Genomic DNA, 22665 nt, shown 5'->3' on the forward strand with positions numbered 1-22665 from the left:
ACTCGCTCACCCCCCTCCACCCGTCGTCCCCTTGGAGATGCTCCACTTGTGGTCACACCTCTTCCCTCAGCACCGTTTGGGGGGCACCAAATGGTGAAGCAGCATTTCACTTGTGAATCCTGCTGTTGGTCTCCTCTATGTCGGAGAGACTGCGAGTCCAGTCCGCTTTGTTGAACACCTCTGCCATAATAGCGTGGATCTCCCAGCGGCCACCCATTTCAATTCCCTGTCCCATTTCCTTGCTGGCGTGGCTCTCCACGGTCTCAAGCACTGCCAAGTTGAGACCACCTGCATATTGGAGGAACGACGCATCTTCTGTCTGGGCTCCCTCCAACCAGATGTCATTATCCAAAAAGCACCCTTTGTTGGCCTGGACTTCTTCCCGCGGCCAGTCTTCATTCTGACGCCTCCCTGTTCTTTGCTGATACCCTGAAGAAGGGCTCAGGGCTGAAATGTCACTTACATATCTTTACCTCCTGTGGACACTGCAAGACTGGCTGAGTTCCGTCAGTGTTTTTACTGCAATCGCAGCATCTACAGGCTTCTGTGTTTCACAGAGGGAGCCTGCGTTTACAATCATTGGGAGTCTGACACTGAACATTTGCATGTTATTGCATCACTGATAACCATCAGGGTCCTGCCATTTCTCTCTGCACCCTTCACCTTCGTTCTCTGATTCCCCCACCCCAGGATGAACAACGTTGGTCTCACAGATTCTGGCACTGAGGACTTTGCCTTGGCTCTCGGTGCAAACCGCTCGCTGACAGAGGTATACCTGGAGGAAAATAAAATGGGGGATTTGGGAATGAAATTGGTGTCTGCAGCTCTCAGGAACCAGGACTGTAAAATACAGATACTGTGGTAAGTATCACTGTCACTGAACGTAACTTCAGCCGGGAGTTTAATACTGTCATCCCTCAACAGCTGGTGAGAAAGTTGTCATAGCTGGGACTTGACAACCCTCTCGACCTGGCTCTTGGATTTCCTTTTCTTCTTAAAATATTTTACAGTGTAAACAATTAAGCAGGTACAATTATACAATGTACTACAAGATTTGAAAAAAAATTTGCGAATATTAAGGAATATTAAGGAAGTTCAGAGCGCAATCCTGACAATGAAGTTAAATTTTCTTTTAAAATATTTTTATTAATTTAATAGAGAGAAATGTTACACATTTTTATATATTGTTTAGATATTAATTAGATGGATTTTCTATTGTGCAAAACAGAATATGAGTCACACACGACTCCGATTATCCAAAATGTTCGGGACCGGCCCAGTAGCAACAGCAAATCACTTGTAACAGTGTTTAAACACCAACAAACATCAAGGGAAGGCTTTTAAGCATTAAATTAATATTTAATTCTCACCGAAAAAAAAATTGCTAGCTGCCACCGATCACCGACACTTTCCCACTGAGATTCTGCTCCTGCCACCTGGAGCTCAAGATCCCCGCTCCTGCCCAAGGTTCCCGCTGCTGCCGCTGGGAGCCTGAGGTCCCTGCTTCTGCTGCCGGGAGCCCGAGGTTCCCGCTCCTGATTGCGGTCCCCACCGCTCCTGCCATTGGGAGCCTGAGATTCCCACTCCTGCCGCCGGGAGCCCGAGGTCCATGGTCAATTTGACTCCGAAAATATTTTAGATAAATGAGGATTTTTGATTTGTTTCCTAATTTATCAAAAAAAATTTTTAATGTTTAGGATAAATGGGGATTTTGGAGAATCCAATTTCAGATAATCGGAGTTGTACTGTACATGGTCTTACGTAATTCTCAAAAGTGAAAAATCCTTATAAATTTTTATTTTTCACACTATAAACCATATTGACCAAGATACATACTGACATTTTTCTTCTTAAATATATAGTGTTGTTTTCTCCCCCTTTTACCCCCTCCGTTCCCTCCCTCCCTCAACTCCCTCCCCATTTATTTAAAGTTCAATGTATAAGATACATTAAACCTGTTAAACAATGTTGTCACTTAATAAAAATAAACAAGAAATTTTACTGAGTCAGTTCTTTTCGTTGTCTTCTGTCATTTTAGGTGGTGGAAGTCCACGGTAGGATTTCTCTTTTGTGTTTCATGTATGGCTCCCATATTTGTTCGAATATTGTAATTTTATTTCTTAAATTATATGTTATTTTTTTCTAATGGAATACATTTATTCATTTCTATGTACCATTGTTGTATTCTCAAGTTGTCTTCTAATTTCCAGGTTGACATAATACATTTTTTTGCTACAGCTAGGGCTATCATAACAAATCTTTTTTGTGCTCCATCCAAATCAAGTCCAAATTCTTTGTTTCTTATATTACTTAGGAGGAAGATCTCTTGGTTTTTTGGAATATTGCTTTTTGTGATTTTATTTAATATCTGGTTTAGATCTTCCCAAAATCTTTCCACTTTCTCACATGTCCAAATTGCATGAATTGTTGTTCCCGTTTCCTTTTACAGCGAAAACATCTGTCTGATACTATTGGGTCCCATTTATTTAACTTTTGAGGTGTGATGTATAGCCTGTGTATCCAGTTATATTGTATCATGCGTAACCTCGTGTTTATTGTATTTCTCATAGTTCCAGAGCATAGCTTCTCCCATGTTTCATTCTTTATCTTTGTTTAAATCTTGTTCCCATTTTTGTTTAGGTTTACCGTTTGTTTCCTCGTTCTTCTTTTCTTGCAGTTTGATGTACATGTTTGTTACAAATTTTTAAATTATCATTGTGTCTGTAATCACATATTCAAAATTGCTTCCTTCTGGTAATCTCAGACTGTTTCTCAATTTGTCCTACAAGTAGGTTTTCAGTTGGTAGTATGCAAACATTGTATCGTGAGTTATATTTATCCTTCATTTGTTCAAAGGATAATAATTTATTTCCTGAAAAGCAATTTTCTATTCTTTTGATCCCTTTTCTCTCCCATTTTGTAAAGGAAAGGTTATCTATTGTAAAAGGGATTACTTGATTTTGCATCAATATTAGTTTTGGTAGTTGGCAATTTGTTTTATTCCTTTCTACATGAATCTTCTTCCAAATGTTGAGCAGATGATGCAATACCGGTGAATTCCTACGTTGCACCAATTTTTCATCCCATTTATATAGTATATGTTCAGGTATCTTCTCCCCTATTTTATCTAGTTCTAATCTGGTCCAATCTGGTTTTTCCCTTGTTTGATAAAAATCTGATAGGTATCTTAATTGTGCGGCCCTATAATAAGTTTGGTAGTTGTAAGCCTCCTTGTTTGTACCATTCTGTTAATTTATCTAGTGCTATCCTCGGTTTCCCCCCTTTCCATAAGAATTTCCTTATTATTATCTTTAACTCCTTTTTTTTATAAATTTTTTATTTTTCACACCATAAATCACAATAGCCATGATATACACTTTTTCTTTTCCACACATTTACAGTGACTTTTTCTCCCTCCCCCCTCCCTCCTCCCAAGCCACCCCCCCCCCCCTCTCATCCATTTTAGGTATACAATCTAGGTTGCATTAATTCAGTCAGACAATGTTGTCATTCAACAAAAATACACCAGAAATTCTACTGAGTCCATTCTTTTCTTTTCTTCTCCTTCCATCAACTTAGGTAATGTTTGTTCCCGGTAGGTTTTCGCTATTGTATTTAATGTAAGGCTCCCATACTTGTTCGAATATTTCAATATTATTTCTTAAACTATATGTTATTTTTTCTAATGGAATACATTTATTCATTTCTATATACCATTGTTGTATTTTCAAATTATCTTCCAATTTCCAGGTTGACATAATACATTTTTTTGCTACGGCTAGGGCTATCTTGACAAATCTTTTTTGTGCATCTTCCAAGTCTATTCCAAATTCTTTATTTTTTATGTTACTTAGGAGAAAGATCTCTGGATTCTTTGGTATATTGTTTTCTGTTATTTTATTTAATATCTGATTGAGATCATCCCAAAATTTTTCTACTCTCTCACATGTCCAGATTGCATGAATTGTTGTTCCCCTTTCTTTTTTACATCGAAAACATCTATCAGATACTGTTGGGTCCCATTTATTTAACTTTTGCGGTGTAATGTATAGTCTGTGTAACCAATTATATTGTATCATACGCAGCCTCGTATTTATTGTATTTCTCATCGTTCCAGAGCATAACTTCTCCCATGTTTCCTTTTTTATCTTTATATTTAAATCTTGTTCCCATTTTTGTTTAGTTTTACCATTTGTTTCCTCATTCTCCTTTTCTTGCAGTTTAATATACATATTTGTTATAAATCTTTTGATTAACATTGTATCTGTAATCACATATTCAAGGTTACTTCCCTCTGGTAAACTCAAATTGCTTCCTAATTTATCTTTCAAGTAGGATCTCAGTTGGTAATATGCCAGCGCTGTATCTCCAGTTATATTGTACTTATCTCTCATTTGTTCAAAGGATAAGAATCTACTTCCTGAAAAACAATTTTCTATTCTTTTAATCCCTTTTTTTTCCCATTTTCTAAAGGCAAGGTTGTCTATTGTAAAAGGGAGTAGCTTATTTTGCGTCAATATTAGTTTTAGTATTTGGTAATTTATTTTATTTCTTTCTACATGAATCTTCTTCCATATATTGAGGAGATGGTGTAATACTGGAGAAGTTCTATGTTGTACCAATTTTTCGTCCCATTTATATAATATGTGTTCAGGTATCTTTTCCCCTATTTTATCTAATTCTAGTCTCGTCCAGTCTGGTTTTTCCCTTGTTTGATAAAAATCTGATAGGTACCTTAATTGTGCGGCTCTATAATAATTTTTGAAGTTTGGCAATTGAAAGCCTCCTTGTTTATACCATTCTGTTAATTTATCTAGTGCTATCCTCGGTTTCCCCCTCTCCATAAAAATCTCCTTATTATTTTCTTTAACTCTTTGAAGAATTTTTCTGTCAGTTGTATTGGCAATGCCTGAAATAAGTATAGTATCCTTGGAAAAATGTTCATTTTAATACAGTTTATCCTTCCTATCAGTGTTAGTGGTAGCTCTTTCCAATGCTCTAAATCGTCCTGTAATTTTTTCATTAGTGGATTGTAATTGAGTTTATATAATTGGCCTAGATTTTTGTTTATTTGCACACCTAGGTATCTTATTGCCTGCATTTGCCATCTGAATGGGGATTCCTCCTTAAATTTTGAGAAATCCGCGTTATTCATAGGCATTGCTTCACTTTTATTTACGTTTATCTTGTATCCCGACACTTCTCCATATTCCTTCAATTTCTTATATAGTTCTTTTATTGATAGTTCTGGTTCTGTTAAGTACACTATCACATCATCCGCAAATAGACTGATTTTATATTCCCTGTCTTTTATTTTTATTCCTTTTATATTATTATCTATTCTTATCGATTCTGCTAGTGGTTCTATAGCTAGCGCAAACAATAATGGTGATAGTGGGCATCCCTGCCGCGTTGACCTGCTTAAGTTAAATTGCTTTGATACATGTCCATTTACTGTCACTTTCGCTAACGGTCCCTCATATAATGCTTTAATCCAATTAATAAACTTCTCTGGTAAACTGAATTTTTGCAATACTTTGAACAAGTAATTCCATTCTACTCTGTCGAAGGCCTTCTCTGCGTCTAAAGCAACTGCTACTGCCGGTGCTTTATTTCCTTCTACTGCATGAATTAAGTTAATAAATTTACAAATATTGTCTGTTGTGCGTCTTTTTTTGATAAATCCAGTTTGGTCTAAATTTACCATTTTCGGTACCTGTTCTGCTAATCTGTTTGCTAATAGTTTAGCTATTATCTTATAATCTGTGTTTAGCAGAGATATTGGTCTATATGACGCTGGTGAGAGTGGATCTTTCCCTTGTTTTAGTATCACTGTAATTATTGCTGTTTTACATGAATCTGGTAAGTTTTGTGTCTCATCAATCTGGTTGATTACATCCAGGAGGGGCGGTATTATTAGATCTTTAAATGTTTTGTAGAATTCTATTGGGAGTCCATCCTCTCCTGGTGTCTTATTATTTGGTAAATTTTTTATTATCTCTTGTATTTCTACTGTTCCAAATGGTTCTGTTAATTTATTTTGTTCCTCTATTTGTAGTTTTGGTAGTTCAATTTTAGTCAAAAATTCATCTATTTTCCCTTCTTTCCCTTCGTTTTCAGTTCGGTATAATTGTTCATAGAATTCTCTGAAGTTTTCCTTAATTTCTTTTGGATTATATGTAATTTGTTTGTCTTTTTTCCTTGTTGCCAATACCATTTTCTTAGTTTGCTCTGTCTTAAGCTGCCATGCTAAGATTTTGTGTGTTTTTTCACCTAGTTCATAATATTTCTGTTTTGTCTTCATTATATTCTTCTCCACCTTATATGTTTGTAATGTTTCATATTTTATTTTTTTATCCGCCAATTCTCTTCTTTTGGTTGTATCTTCCTTTATTGCTAATTTTTTTTCTATGTTTATTATTTCCCTTTCCAACTGCTCTGTTTCCTGATTATAGTCCTTCTTCATCTTGGTTGCATAACTTATTATTTGCCCTCTAATGAATGCTTTCATTGCGTCCCATAGTATAAACTTATCTTCCACTGATTCCGTATTTACTTCAAAGTACATTTTTAATTGTTTTTCAATAAATTCTCTAAAATCCTGTCTTTTAAGTAGCATGGGGTTTAATCTCCATCTATACATTCTTGGAGGGATGTCCTCTAGCTCTATTGCCAATAACAGGGGTGAGTGGTCCGATAATAGTCTAGCTTTATATTCCGTTTTCCTAACTCTCCCTTGAATGTGGGCTGATAACAGGAATAGGTCTATCCTTGAGTATGTTTTATGTCTAGTCGAGTAGTATGAGTATTCCTTTTCTTTTGGGTTTTGTTTCCTCCATATGTCCACAAGTTTCATTTCTTGCATTGATTTAATTATAAATTTGGTTACTTTGTTCTTCCTGTTAATTTTTTTCCCCGTTTTATCCATATTTGGATCCAAATTCAGATTGAAATCCCCTCCTATTAGTATGTTCCCTTGCGTATTAGCTACCTTCAAAAAGATATCTTGCATAAACTTTTGATCTTCTTCGTTAGGTGAATATATATTTAAGTAGATTCCAAAGCTCCGAATATATCTGACATTTTATCATAACATATCTCCCTGCTGGATCTATTATTTCCTCTTCTATTTTAAATGGCACATTTTTGCTAATTAATATAGCCACTCCTCTTGCTTTTGAATTATACGATGCTGCTGTTACATGTCCTACCCAATCTCTCTTTAATTTCTTGTGCTCCAATTCAGTTAAGTGTGTTTCTTGGACAAATGCTATATCTATTTTTTCCTTTTTCAGTAAATTTAGTAGTTTCTTCCTTTTAATTTGGTTATGTATTCCATTAATATTTAGAGTCATATAGTTCAGCGTAGCCATTTTATATTTTGTTTATCTTCTCTTTCCGTTTTTCCATCATTACCTTTCCTCCTTTTCCATTTCTGTTTTCTTATTTTCAACTCTTTACCAGACAACATTCCTACAACATCCAACATTTTCCTTATTCTCCTATTTCTATCTTCTTTATCCCCAATCTCCCCTTCCCCTCCTGAGTTGTCCTTTATCCCTTGTCGGACAACCACATCTCCCCTCTCCATTTGGATTTGCGAATCCACTCGCAAGCGTCAACTGATTTTGCAGTGACCGCTCTTTTCCCCCACCCAGCCCCCCCCCAGAAAAGATTTCGCTTTTTATATGTCACAAAGGTCACTCTTTTAATTCCCTCCTCCTTATTCTCTCTATTCCATTACCTTCCCTTATTAATTCTTGTCTATGTTCTATCTATGTTTTCCTCTAATTACAGATACTTGTCTATGTTCTATCTATGTTTTCCTCTAATTACAGATACTTTCACATATGCCCATTGTCTCTATTCACTCTTATACCTCTTTACCCGCATACATATCAATCGTGGTCTTTTTTACTCTCATTACCCGTCTTCATCCCTCAGTCTATTTTTCTCTTTACCCACATACATATCAATCGTGATCATTTTTGCTCTCATTACCCGTCTTCATCCCTCAGTCTATTTTTGTAATTGTTCTGCAAATTTTCGTGCTTCTTCTGGATCCGAGAATAGTCTGTTTTGTTGTCCTGGAATAAATATTTTCAATACCGCAGGATGCTTCAGTGTAAATTTATATCCTTTCTTCCATAAAATCGCTTTTGCTGTATTGAACTCTTTTCTCTTCTTTAGGAGTTCAAAGCTTATATCTGGATAAATGAAGATTTTTTGCCCTTTATACTCCAGTGGTTTGTTGCCCTCTCTTACTTTTTCCATTGTCTTCTCCAGTACCTTTTCTCTTGTAGTATATCTTAGGAATTTTACTACAATAGATCTTGGTTTTTGTTGTGGTTGTGGTTTAGGGGCCAGTGCTCTATGTGCCCTTTCTATTTCCATTTCTTGCTGTAGTTCTGGACATCCTAGGGCCTTAGGGATCCATTCTTTTATAAACTCCCTCATATTCTTGCCTTCTTCATCTTCCTTAAGGCCCACTATCTTTATGTTATTTCTTCTGTTATAATTTTCCATTATATCTATTTTTTGGGCTAGTAATTCTTGTGTCTCTTTAGTTTTTTTATTAGATTCCTCCAATTTCTTTTTTAAGTCTTCTACCTCCATTTCTGCTGCTATTGCCCGTTCTTCCATCTTGTCCATTTTTTTCCCCATTTCTGTTAAGGTCATATCCATTTTATTTATTTTCTTCTCTGTGTTGTTTATTCTTCTTCTTAAATCATTGAATTCCTGTGTTTGCCATTCTTTAAATGACTCCATGTATCCTCTAACAAGAGCAAGTATATCCTTTACCTTGCCTTTCCCTTTATCTATTTCACTGTATTCTTCCTCTTCTTCTTCCTCTAGGTTGGCCATCTGTTGTTTCTTTGATGCCCTTTCCTCCTCTTCTTTCTTGTTTCCATTGTCTTCTGTGGTCTCTTCTTGCTGCAGGTGTTCTGCAGCTGTCGTTGCCGGCTGTGGAGATCGACTCCCCAGCTGGTCCCCCCTCCCGTCGGTGTGTTTTTTTTCATGCGCATCGCGCATGCGCACTTTTACTCGGCTCTGTGAGCCATTGTTGTAGTTCTTTTTCTACCAACCTGAGGTAGCGGGGTCCTCTCTCCACAGCGGGCCTCTTCGGACAGGTAAGGCCTTCACCCTTTTCCTCCGTTGTCTTCTCTTCCTCTCTTCTTTCCGTTGATTTTGATTTTTCTCCTTTAGTCTCCATCTTCTTTCCACCTTTATACTCACTTTTCTTTAACTTGTATTTCTGTGCCTTTGTATTTTCTCTTGTTTTTCCCGACTTTTCTGGAGAGGGCTGGAGTTCACCGTCCGGCCACTACTCCATCACGTGACTCCTCCCCTATTATCTTTAACTCCTTGAAGAATTTCTCTGTTAGGTGTATTGGTAATGACTGAAATAGGTATTGTATCCTTGGGAAAATGTTCTTTTTAATACAGTTTATCCTTCCTATCAGTGTTAGTGGTAAGTCTTTCCAATGCTCAAAGTCGTCTTGTAATTTTTTCATTAATGGATGGTAATTGAGTTTATGTAGATGGCTGAGGTTTTTATTTAGTTGTATACCTAGGTATCGCATTGTTTGTGTTTGCCATCTAAATGGCGATTCTTTCTTAAACTTTGTGAAATCCGCATTATTCATTGGCATTGCTTCACTTTTATTTGCGTTGATCTTGTACCCCGATACTTCTCCATATTCCTTCAATTTCCCATGTAATTCTTTTATTGATATAAAGTGAAAAATCCTTATGAGGATTTCGCCTCATATTCCAGTACTGAGATATACATTGTAATTATCTAAATAGACCAAATCTCTTCCAGTTATAGAAAAAAAAGAACAAAAGAAAAATATGGTTTTCCTCCCCCTCCGCCCTGTACTAATCAAACCTCTCCCACTAAACATAGTCACCAGCAAATAGATTGTAAAGAATCAAGTCTCAGACGTCAGACACCGGAATACCCCTGCCTTTGTACAGGTAGTCCCCGACTTACAACCGTAATGGAAACCGAAGGATTGGTTGTATCTTGGGGTTGGTCATAAGTTGGGGAACATTGACCTCGGGCTCTGTATAACAGTACTTTTATTTTGAAAATTTTATTAATCATAAATCATACCATAAAAATACAAGTAAATACATAATATTTTACCCCACCCCTCCCAACCTCCCCTCTAAACTACCCCAAAAGAAAGAGAATAGAGTAGAAGAGATCAACTAACATAACAACTGTAACAAGCCCAGAGGATCCATAAACCCAGCAGCAATAGATATTCACCAAACAAATGGTTACTTAAACAAAAGTTGCTTTTTATCATCTTTAAACATGAAAATAGAATCAAACTTTAACTTATCTCTATTGACTTACTTAACCTGGCTTAAGCCCCTTCTAATTCTAAGCACACATGTATGTAATGTGTGTGTAAGTTCAGAAAAATTATTTGGTTCACAGTTCAAACTCACTTCTCATTCCTCCAAGTTCACTGGTTGCAGGCAATTCTTATGCTGTACAGAGAATTTAACATTTATAAAGTCCACCAGGCTTTGGTGCTCGAAAGATAAATGGTTACCGCTCAGGAAGGTTCTTGTTGGTTTTCAGAGAGAGAGAGAGAGAGAGAGAGAGAGATGTTCCAGGTCATCCACAACTGAGGTATTTCGATCAGTCACCTCAATGTCTTGCTGATGAAACTTGCCCCCCCGCCCCCCACCACCCCCTCAGGGTCCTCCAGATGATCACCTCTTTCTTTCAGGTCATCACAGAGTTCCTTTTTATTTTTCTTATTCCAAGTGAAATATTAGACAGCCAGTCCTCTCCTCTTGCATGAACCACAAGGGCTGTGGATTCCAGAAGCTTGCCAGCTTGTCCTGTTTCAGTCCCAGCAACTTCAGCTGGCTGACACTGTCAAGTGATCTCTGCTTCTCTCTCCCTCTCTCTCTCTCTCTCTCTCTCTCTCTCACTCTGAGACTGAGAGAAAGCCTGTTTGACTCTCTGCTTGCAAAACCACAAGACCCTCTAACAACATCAAGTCTCCAGCAGACAGTAGCGGCTCCAGCCTGCTCTTTCATCTGTTGCCTTGATAAACAAGAATCCGTTAGTGATGTCTTTTGAGCACTCTTCAAAGCTCTTGCAAAAAGGTATGAGAAGCCGCTATGTCTCCAGTATTTCAAATAAGATCTGTTTTAAAGTGTTTGCATGGGACCTACTCGCTAACAAATCTTTCCCAATTTATCTCCCAAAAACATACCTATGTACTCTGTCACACAATCTTCAATCATTGCCATTGCTCGGGACATCTCCAACAATTTTGCGGGGGGGGGGGGGGGGGGTGGAAAGAGAACTACTACAAATTCAACTTCATATATCTCATATATGGGCTCCAAGAAAGAATAATTATTACATAAATTATAAGTTATCTTCCAGTGGAATTCAAGATCTCATTTCCAAATGCCACGATTGAATGCTCAAATCGGTCTCGTTTTTCCAAGTAATTGCTAAACATTTTCTAGCCACACCTAAGGCCAATCTCAAAAAAGCAATTTGAAACTTATCTAATTTTAATTCCAAATTCAATGTCTTAATATAACCCTGTGGTGGCCCTTCGCAGCTCCTCCCAAAGGGCCTCACAAAATGAAGGATGAACACGCCAATCCAGCAGGCTGCCCAAGGCCCACAGCGCTGCCCTCCATTTGGCCACAACCAAAAGAGCTTAACTGGCCAATCAAGGCCTCTCAGCTTGAGAATAAAAGCAGGGCTGTGAGCCCAATAAAGCTGTCAGTGTGTTAACTCCACTCAACTGGGGTTTGTGTTGTTCTTTCTGGGAACAGCGTGTAACCTGTCTGCAGCTATAACCTCTCCTGTGCTATAGGCTTTGCAGAGCCATAGCTTGTAGCGGCCAGCTACAACCCAGTAAAAATACCATAGGGACAAGTGAAATTTTAAATTTGAATATAGTTTCTAAAGGTTCCTTCAGTCTTCCAAAAAAGTTTCACCATCTCACATGACCAAGTAGAATGTAAAAAGGAACCATCTTGTATATGGCACCTAAAACATAAATCAGAAGAAATAAACATATTTCCTTAATTTCTCAGGAGTTAAATATAACTGATGAAGAAAATTATAATGAATCAATCTATATCTTACATTTACAATTTTAGTCATCCTGTCCTCACATAAGGTTATCCCATCATCCTGAGAAGTAGATATGGACAGATCTTTTTCTCATTTTAATTTAGATTTATGAAGATTGGCTTAAGCATTTTATCTTGAAATAAAGCATGCATCTCAGATATAAATCTTTTCTTGTATACAGTACTTTTAAGACAAACTATGTACAGTAATTTTAATAAAGTTTTTCTTAAAATTTGGTCGTATGTGTGGGTGGATGTAACTTGCGTAAGTCGGAAGTCGAGGGCTACCTGTAATCAAATTATGATTGTAGTCCATGAATGGACTCCAGATCTTGTCAAATTAAACCTTGATCTCTTTAGCATTAGATTTAATTTTCTCCAAACTCAAGCAAGACGTAAGATCCTGTAACCAGTACATGTGAGCTGGAGCTCTGTTGCCTCTTCATCTGATCCAAATTGCCTGCCTGGCCATCGATGGAATATAAGCTTTTATTCCATTCTGAGTTGAATTCAAGGAAACCCTCTCTTCTGGAGAAGAACCAAGCAAAGCCATAAAAGGGCACAGTTGTAAAATTTAACAACAAGAAAACAGCCCCAAGAGAAAGAAAAATTTCAAGACCTCGTCCTCTAAGCAAGTTTGAAAGTGGACATGAACGAACTGGCTTGGAGAGGGACAGCACCGCGTCAAAATTTCTGAACAGCACTAATTCTTGAGATTACACCAATAGTCTGTAAATGGGGCCCACGTCTTTTGGAACTCGAGATCCGTATCCTTGCTAGCATATCTAATTTTTTTTTTGAGTGTTAAAACAAGACGTACTATCCCTCAAAATTGCACGTCTGGCCATCGTTGACGTAAAAGATCAAATTAGGCTTTGAACCAAGGTCAATCAAACTTCAACGTCTTGAGGTGATCCAAAAAGAGCAATTAAAGGGCAAGGTTCCAGTTTTAAGAATTACTGATCAGCTTAATATCTTTTATTTATGATAACTTGGCTGATCTAGGACCAGCCCCGCGAGTTAAATCAAGAATGCCTGGGAACAGGATTTGAATCTGTCAATTGTCCGATGAGGTTTGGGATTCCGTTTTTAATTTAATTAACACTACTTCCTTTTGTACACAGCATTGTTTGATGCAATTTAAAGTCCACAGCGCACATATGTCCAAAGTTAAATTGTCCTGTTTTTATTCAGACATAAATCCTTTACGTGACAAATGTAAAATAGGTGTTGACATGTTCTGGACCCGTTCTGGTTTAGATGTTTTTCAAGCACTATCCTGGTGGAAAGCCCGGATCGGTAGCTGAACACTGAGAACCGTCACACTGAGCAAGCGCCTTAGTGCTGTGCGCTCAGCCTACCCCTGTTCACGCTACATGGTCCTGACCCACAGCTGCATCGCTAGATCCAACTCCCAACAGAGTCATCGGGTTCGCAGATGACACCACAAGAGTTAGCTTCCTCTCCAGCAATGATGAGTCGCACGACAGAGAAGATCTCATGAAATGGCGGGAGAGTGACAAACTGAATCTCAACGTGGACTTCGGGAAGACCAGGAACGAAGCCCCCCCACCCACATTACACATCAACCATGCTGCAGTGGGGAGAATGGAGAGCATCAAGTTCCTTGGAGTTCATTTAACTAGTGACCTATTGACCACACTAACTAGTGACCACACGACATCTCACTTGTCAGGAAGGCGCAACAGCGACAGAATTTCCTGAGAAGACTGAAGCGAGCAAGGCTACCGGCCACCACCATGTCGACCTTCTACAGGAGGTCTATCAAGGGTGTCCTGGCTGGCTGCATCACAGTGTGGGAACAGTTGATGCAGAAAAGTGAATTGGGTTCTAAGAGCAGCAGAGAGGATCACTGGAGTCTTCCTCCTCTTCCCCCACCACCATTGATGTGATCGACCGGGATCATTGTCTTGAAGAGGGTGCACAGAATCATCGAGGACCCCTTCCACCCCGCACACAGCACCTTCCAGCCGCTCCCATGGGGGATAGAGAGATACAGGAGGATCAGCCACCAGGCTGACAAGCAGCTTCTCCCTGCAGGCAGTGAGAATGCTGAACGATCAAAAGAACTCCCCCTCCGAGACTCTCACATTCACGAAATAGCATTCATTTATTTGTGTCTATGAATACTTGTCCTGCATGTGTATTGTTGGTCTGTATGTATGTTATGTCTGGTTGTGTGTCTGCGTGTTTAGCACTGAGGACTGGAGAATGCTGTTTCAGTGGGTTTTATTTGTGCATTCAGATGATAAATAAACTTGAGTAAAAACACAATGTTGGAGAAACTCAGCAGGTCAAACAGTGGACTTTATGTAGCAAAGATAAAGAAACATAACCAACATTTTGGGCCTGAACCCTTCATCAAGGTACGAACAAAATGTCGGCAGGCATCTGAACAAAATGGTGGGGGGGGAGGAGCACAGTCCCACAGGCACAGGGAGGGAGGACATAATCAAGCAGGGGAGGGAGGCATTTCCCACTCATCTGCCCCAGACCCCTCTGCCCCCAGACGCAACAAACACAGGATTCCCCTTGTCCTCACTTACCACCCAACCAGCCTCCGCATTTAACACATTACCCTCTGGAATTTCCGTCACCTCCAACATAATACCACCACCAGACACATCTCTCCGTCTTTGGGTCCGCTCCCTCCCTGACTCCCTTGTCTTCTCGTCCCTCCCCCACCCACCAGTCACTCCACCTTGGCGCCTGCCCCTGAGGCCGCAGGAAGGGCCGCACCTGGAGCCCACGCCTCCCCGCTCACCATTCGGGGGACTGCCCCCCAAACTGTCCTTTCAGGTGAAGCTGGATTTTACTTGTGCGCACATGGGAGTCATTATTGAATCCGGTCTCTCCAACGGAGTCTGGGAGATTGCTTCGCTGAGCATCTTCGCTCTGTCCGCATCAGCGACAGGGATTTCCCAGTGACCACCCTGCCTTTGGGGCTGTGCTCCACCATCTGGCCCCTTCCACCCCATACCTCCCCATTTTGTTCTGGTGGCTGCCTGCATTTTGCTCATACCTTGATGGAGGGCTCAAGACTGAAATGTTGGTTATTGTATCTTTATCTGTGCTATACTGTTTGACTTGCTGAGTTTCTCCAGCGTTGTGTTATTTGTTTCAATCGTGGTGTCTGCAGACTTGACGTGAGTAGTCTTGCGAATTGTCACTGGTGAATTGCACTCTCCCGTCTCTTAACCCTCACTGGGCATCACGGTTAGCGCGACACTGTTACTGCACCAGCAATTGGGACTGGGATTCGAATCCAGCGTTGTCTGTAAGGAGTTTACGTTCTCCCCATGTCTATGTCAATTTTCCCTGGACGCTCTAGTTTCCTTCCACCAAAACATACCGAGGGGTGGGGGGGTAATTAGGCGGCGCGGACTTGTGGGCCGAATGGGCCTGTTACCATGTTGTACGTGTTAATTTTTAAAAACAAAAAAATCTCTCTAATCTTCAGGGTGAACAAAGCCAGGCTGTCGGATTGTTTGACCATGGATCTCAGTCTGAGTACGAACCTTTTGCTGAAGGAGATCAGTTTAAATAAGCTGGGAGATTTGGGAGTTAAACTGGTGTCTGCGGCTCTGAGGGACACAAGCTACAAAATACAGAAACTGGAGTAAGTGCTGGGGTGTGAGAGACTGTTTCATCGCTGGGTACCTGACACTGAACATCTTCCCCAAAAAATGGTCCCATTGCTTCAGGAATACAAAGCGCTCTCTTCTGCACAATCTCTTCATCCACACATGTAACTGATCTATCCTACGTTTGAGGGAAATCACAACCCTTAGGGTGGTCATACACCCCTAGTGTAATCACAGCCCATAGAGTAAATACACCCCCAAGTGTAACCTCTCTCCCCAGTGTAACTGCACCCCCAGGACAGCGGTTTTCAAACTGCCCTCTAAACTCATATTCCACCTTAAGCAATCCTTCTGCCATCGGTGCTCTGTGATTAGTAAGGGATCGCTTAAGGTGGAATGTGCGTGGAAAGAAAAAGTTTGAAGCCCACTGTTTTAATCGTCCCTCTTTGCCGGTTTCAGAACTCCAAAGGAAATGGGCCAATGACAATTTTTCTCAAGCCAAATATTTCAGTAACAATCGGATCTGGAGCAGTGATCCTCAACCTTCCCTTCCCATCCACATCCCACTTTAAGCAATCCATGACTAATCACAGAGCCCTCAATGGCAGAGGGATTACTTAAAGTGGTAGGTGCATTTAGGGGGACAGTTTGAAAGCCCTAGAGTAACTGCACCCCCTTACATAAGCCCACCTCTCCCACTCCCTCCACCCAGTGCAGCCGTGCGCACCCCATCCGGTCTCTCCTTGTTGCTCACTCTTGCTTGTCTCCAGGCTAAACAACATCAGTCTCACAGCAACTGGTGCTGAGGATCTAGCCTCTGCTCTCGCTGCACTCCCGTCACTGACGGAGTTGAACCTGGGGACGAATGAACTGAGAGATATGGAAGTGAAATTGGCATCTGCAGTTCTGAGCAACCCAGAATGTAAACTACAGAAACTATGGTATGTACCAACCTGTGAAGGGGGTTGCATTTACACTCACAATTCAGATTTATTGTCAGGATACGTACATGACATCACATACATCCCTGAGATTGCTGTTTCCTGTGGGATCGGCAGAATTTCTACTTATCAATAGTGCAAAAAAACTGTACTCAAGAAAAAATACAGGTACAAAACAGAGATGTAAATGAGGAGAATGTAAACAAATTGTGCAATCCAGAAAATAAATATTCAGTAATAAATAATGTGCAAAGTCAGAGTCCTTAAATGAGTCCCTGATTGAGGAGGCTAGTGGCTGTTCCTGAAACTGGTGGGTGCGAGTCTTGTGGCACTGATAACTCTTTTCTGATGGCAGCGGCGGGAACAGAGCCATATGCCAGGCGGTGTGGATCCTCAATCATCGCTGCTGCTCTCCCGACGGTAGAGTTCGCCATAGATTTTCTCGTATGATGGGGAGGAGTTTTTGCCCGTGGTGTCTTGGGGTGTGTCCGCTACCTTCCATCTGGAGGGGTTGGTGCCCCCACACCAGTCCGCGATGCAGTTGGTCGGCACGCTTTATGCTGTACATCACTCGGTGTTTGACGCTGGCCGTTAACTTGATCAGTAATTGTGTCTGATATGCCCCTCCTGTGTCTCTGTGTCCTCAACCTTCACTCTTGAATCGCCAGGCTGAGGTACAATGGGCTCTCGGATTCTGGCGCGAAGGAACTTGCCTTGGGCCTCGGTACAAACCACTCGTTGATGCAGCTGGATTTGAGTGATAGCAAACTGGGAGAATCAGGAGTGAAACGGATGTCTGCAGTTCTGAGGAACACAAACAGTCAAATACAGAAGCTGAGGTAAGTATCGGATTGAAGAGGAACCGTGCTTACCCTCACTGGGGTGTCTGATGCTGACCATTGTGACAGTATCGTTGTCATGGACATGCCATGAGATTTGTTGTTCTGCGGCAGCATCACCTTGTGAAATAAATAAGACCGAAAGAAAAAGTCAAAAGTGAGGCTGTGTCTTTGGTTCATTGATCATTCAGGAATCTGATGGCAGAGGGGAAGAAACCGTCCTTGTGCCGCTGAGTGCTCGTCTTCAGGCTCCTGGACCTTTTTCCTCGATGGTAGCAGAGTGAAGAGGGCGTGGGCTGGGGGGTGGGTGGGGGGGGGGTCTCTGAGGAAAGAGGCTGCTTTCCTAAGTCACAACCTCATGTTGCAGGCCAAGTTAACAACCCTCAATTTTTTTTCCTGTCCTGACCGTTGGCCCCTCTGTACCAAACAGTGATGCAACTAGCCAGAATGCTCTCCGCGGTAACCTGTAGACATTTTCAAGAGTCTTCAGTGATGTACCGAATATTTTCAACTTCCTCACAAAAGTATAGGTGCAGGCCAGCCTTCATAATTGCATCGACATGGAGTCTCCAGAGGGGATTTGCTCCGTTTCCTGTCTGTGTCCCTCACCCTTGCTCTCTCTGATATCCAGGCTGAACAACATTGGGCTCACCGATGCTTGCACTGAGGCTCTTGCCTCTGCTCTCAATACAAACCACTTGTTGACAAATGTAGACCTGAGCTCAAACGCCTTCACAGACCAATCGGTGCCTGTCCTACGCAGCCTCATACTGGCTCTCCCGAGACTGGAGCAGATCGGGTGAGTGTTCATGTTTAATGTAATCAAATGGTGTGGTGGTGAGAAGTTTGGGGGGGATCCAAGAAGTGACGAGACTGGACACAGTTTGATCACAAACAGTGGTGGTGGGTGGGGGGGGGGGTCCCACAACAGAGATCATCACACACTGTTCATTCACGTGAGACACACTAAAACAGACAGACCTGCTACAACAGATAGGTTGCTTTTACTCGCTGTTCCAGTGGTTAAACATGCAAATTGCTGCTAAACACTTGTCATTTAATTTAACATATATGCAGAGAGTTCTGATGATATTTGTCCGCAAGTATTGTTGGAAATGTCAATCCCAGTCCCCTGTTGTACAATCCCTTTATTTCCTTCTCAACCTTTGATCTGTTTCAGTCTGTCGGAGAATCAGTTCAGTTCAGATGGAGTGGATAAGCTGCGGTCCCTGCGGGGATTCAGGCTGGGACTCTATGTGTCTCTGTGACCGTCTCAATGCGAATGTAGCTGCCCTCAGGATGGAAATACTTTTGGCCGATATTTCTGGACTCTGGGATCAAACCTGAACGGTCCCAGGGTTTTCAGTTCAGACTGGAGATATCAGATAACTGCTGCACTGCTCTTTCTGCCATGCTATCCGGGTCAGTGTAGCCCACCCCTCTCCCTGCAGTGCTGGGGAATTTCACTTGGATCTGCAATGACTTTGGACGCTGGCCTGAAGTGTTTTCATTGGGCTGTATATGTGCAGTCAGATGACAATATACATGGACATGGTTAGTCAGCCTGTCGTTCAGTGCGCCTACTTTGTGTGCTCAGTCACACCATCGCCGACCAGCATGACGAGGGTGGTCACCCTCCAGTGCCCCTTGCCGTCAGTGAAAGGAGCAAATGATGGTCCCTCCGAAGTCACTGAGCGTCCCAAAGATTTGCCTCTGGTCTTCCCGCGGCCACACAGACCCCAGTCCAAACCATGCTGGCGGCAACGATTATCCTTCACGACTACTTCTGGATGTATTTTATGGATTTTGGGCTGATGATCACGAAAAGTTTCTTAACGCACCTATCATGTACCATATTTTAGATATAGCCTTTTTTAAATTTCCTGCATTGGTTTTAAGTCTACTAGTATATTACCCACAAAGTAAGCTGTTTTAGACAGTCCAAGCATGCCTGGGCAAAATTTTGAAGGCAGAGAACATAGCATGGAAGGCATTTAAAGATGCAGACAATTTTCTGGACAACTACCAAGCTCCAAATTACAACCAGCCGATTGACCACCTGCTCCAAAAGCAGACAAAACCCTGAAGGGCCACACGCCATTGAAAATTCATTTTCTGCCTTCAGCCTTGGACGTCTTCCCTGCTGACCGTGGCGCGTTCAGTGATGGAGTTTTGCCGGGACGTGGCGACCATGAAAAAGCCAGTGTCGGGGCCACTGGAATCCATCAGTGCCGGCCGTTGTTGGACACTAACGCGAGAGGCATTAGATGCCAAGTACGAACGAAAATCAGCGGAAACGCATTTTTAGGTCAGTTGAACTCACCCAATGCGCCAGCATCATTATGCGATTAAACGTGCTAAGTTCAATAACACTTAAGTTTTTCTCCAACTCCCTATGTGATGCAGAAAATCTGAAATTATCTCTGTGTTCATAATCCCCAATATTTTTTCAGGAAGCAAAACCTTTTGACCAAATTTGGCTGTTCAATGTTATCAGTTTTTGTCTGCTGGTCTGTGCGCCTCCCCCTGCCCCTTTTTCCCTTCCCAGCCTTTTAATGCAGGCGCCTGCTTGCTTTTTACTCATACCTTGAACGAAGGCTCAGGCCTGAAACGTCAGTAATATGTCCTATGGACACTGGGACCAGTTGAGTTCCTCCAGCAACCCTGTGTTTTCACCACCAGTGTCCGCAGACTTAGGTCCTTTATTTGATGCAGGCCATTCCCGGGATGATCCACAGCCCCCATATTGTTCCTGCACCCTGTGTTGTTGAGGCCTGCTCACAGTCACCATGTCTCTCCTTTCCCCGACTCCACACCCCCCCCCCCCCCCCCCCCCATTCGCCGCCAGCCAAACCAGTTCTTATTATTCGATTCTGGATTCTATTCTCATGTATTGTTTACATTTAAAAAGATTGAAAAAGAAAGAAAGAAAGAATGTTTTAATTATAAAATAGGGTCTGTTTTAGATATATTTGCCCAGCTGTAGGCTACTAAGCATGTCCCACAGTATGTGCCCTGAACTGTGGCCCTAGTCCCTCTGCACTTCCAACCTGCCACACGTTCACACAATCAGAAAGTAAACCTTTTTTTGGGAAAAAAATATTTGTTGCTCGGTTAGCTCCAGATCCAGATCTCTGTGCCCTCTCACATCCCGGTCCCGATACCTGGTCACCCCTGCTGGCCGATCTCCAGCAGTCCACGGCCCAACGCGAGTCCTTTGACTGTGAGCCACCGGCAGCCTGCGGGGGTTCCCCGCCTTGCGTCACCAGCAGTCCACTGCCTCGTGGAACCCCAGCTTGGTCACCGTCCCTTAGAGTTGCCTTCTCAAGTGGAGGAGGGGTGGTGTGTGTTCTTCCCGTTTTCTGGTGTCCTGCACCAGCCCTTTGCCTCCCCGGAGTTTGTAACCCCTCGAGGCCACTGTCGAGCCTGCAGTTGCAGGATTACTGTCCCAGTCAGTGGGTTTGTTGCAAAACTGGCCTTTTTAATTTCAAAACTGATTCCTGCTCAGGTCTGCAAAGACAACACGATGGCTACCTGGCTGGCACCCAGGCCACTCCCAATCAAACAAGAAAGTCTGCAGATGCTTGGGGTCAAGTGCGATGCACACAACGTGCCAGAGAAACTCAGCAGCATCAATAGGGAGTAAAATTGTAGGAATGTTTCGGATCTGGGCCCTTAAGTGCCGGTGCTGCTTGACTTACGATGGGGTTGCGTTCTGATAAACACATCGTAAATGGGGAAAATCGTACGTTGACAAAGAATACAGTACCCCACCAACTGAACATCATAGCCTAGCCCAGCTTAAACATGCTTAGAAGCCTACAACTGGGCAAATATATCTAAAACAGACCCTATTTTATAATTAAAACATTTTTTTTCAATCTTTTTATTAAATGTAAACAATAATGAAAATAGAATCCAGAATCGAATAGTAAGAACAGAAACATTAACTGCCAGTTTTTTTAATGGAATGACAGTCCCAGAGGTGGGGCAAGGTCCCACTTCCGCACATCGGGGCGGTCACCTTCAACGTTGGCCAGAACAGCCACTTCATTTAAACGGAAAGATTCGCCGACTTTGACGCCTTAACTCTCTCAAACTATGTCATGTTTATGTTTAGAAAAAAAATTTACAAGTTGAACTTTTGGTACTTCCATTAAGTTTTGAAGACTCAGGTGTCCTATTTTCGTACGAGTTCGTCTGTACTTTGACTTCACCTCTCAAACTGTTTTGGATTTCAGGTTTTCTTTTATTAGCAAGGACCAAATAAATAGTTTGCATCGATCTGTTGTAGTGACCACTTGGTTTTGGCCGCCCAGCCTTTTTAGTTTATTTTGGTGTTAGATGTATTTTTTTTCACTTTTTAATATTCCAAGATGAGGTGAAAGCAATAAAAGTTGAATACTCTATTCCACACTGGGGGGAAATAGAATATAGCGCCAGCCAAAGCATCCATCACCAATAACGATGATGTGACAGGCCCAGAGGACCCCAAAATCTAGCAGCAATAGATATTCACCAAGATAAATGGTTACTTAAACAAAAGTTGCTTTTAATTGTCTTTAAACATGAAAACAGAATCACACTTTAACTTAACCCCTAATTCTAAGCGCACGTGTAAGTAATGTGTGAAAGGTTCTTTGATTTGAAAGGTCCAATCTCACTTCTCCAAGTTCATTGGTATCAGGCAATTCTTATACTGTGCACAGAATTTAACGTTTATGAATTTTCACCAGGCTCTGGTGCTTAAAGGTAATTGATTACCGTTCAGGAAGGTTCTTGTTGGTTTCAGAGAGAGATTTGTTGGACACACACAAACTGATTCCCTCCGATCGGCCACTTCAGTGTCTTGCCAAAGAAACTTGCCCATCAGGGTTTTCCAAATGACGACCTCTTCTTCTGCAGGTCACCACAGAGTTCCTCTTGTTTCCCTGATTTCAGGTGAAAGACTAACCAGCCATTTCCTCTTGTAAGGACCACAAGGGTTTTTCGACAGGCATAACTCAGAACTCACAACCTGTCTTCAAAATGGGGTTTCAACAAGCTGTCAGCTCGCCATGCCTGCAGCAACCAGTTCCCTCTCTCTCTCTCTCTGCCTCCGAAACTACAGCAAACTTCAACCAGACAGATTGTGGCACTGGACCCAAACTT

The 22665-nt window shown here is 41.6% G+C and overlaps 1 protein-coding gene across 1 annotated transcript in view; it reads left to right on the forward strand.

Moving 5' to 3' along the window:
- LOC138740795 (NACHT, LRR and PYD domains-containing protein 12-like) overlaps positions 1-21798 on the forward strand; it is a 53232-nt gene extending 31434 nt beyond the window's left edge. Inside the window, exons 12-17 of the mRNA XM_069893897.1 lie at positions 691-861; positions 15611-15769; positions 16505-16675; positions 17344-17514; positions 18146-18313; positions 18695-21798. Coding sequence (XP_069749998.1) covers positions 691-861; positions 15611-15769; positions 16505-16675; positions 17344-17514; positions 18146-18313; positions 18695-18782 — 928 coding nt within the window. The 3' untranslated portion in view covers positions 18783-21798. The remainder of the gene's footprint in view (positions 1-690; positions 862-15610; positions 15770-16504; positions 16676-17343; positions 17515-18145; positions 18314-18694) is intronic.
- The last annotated feature ends 867 nt before the right edge of the window (positions 21799-22665 follow it).

Source organism: Narcine bancroftii, chromosome 8 (assembly GCF_036971445.1).
Source record: "Narcine bancroftii isolate sNarBan1 chromosome 8, sNarBan1.hap1, whole genome shotgun sequence".
Taxonomy (NCBI): domain Eukaryota; kingdom Metazoa; phylum Chordata; class Chondrichthyes; order Torpediniformes; family Narcinidae; genus Narcine; species Narcine bancroftii.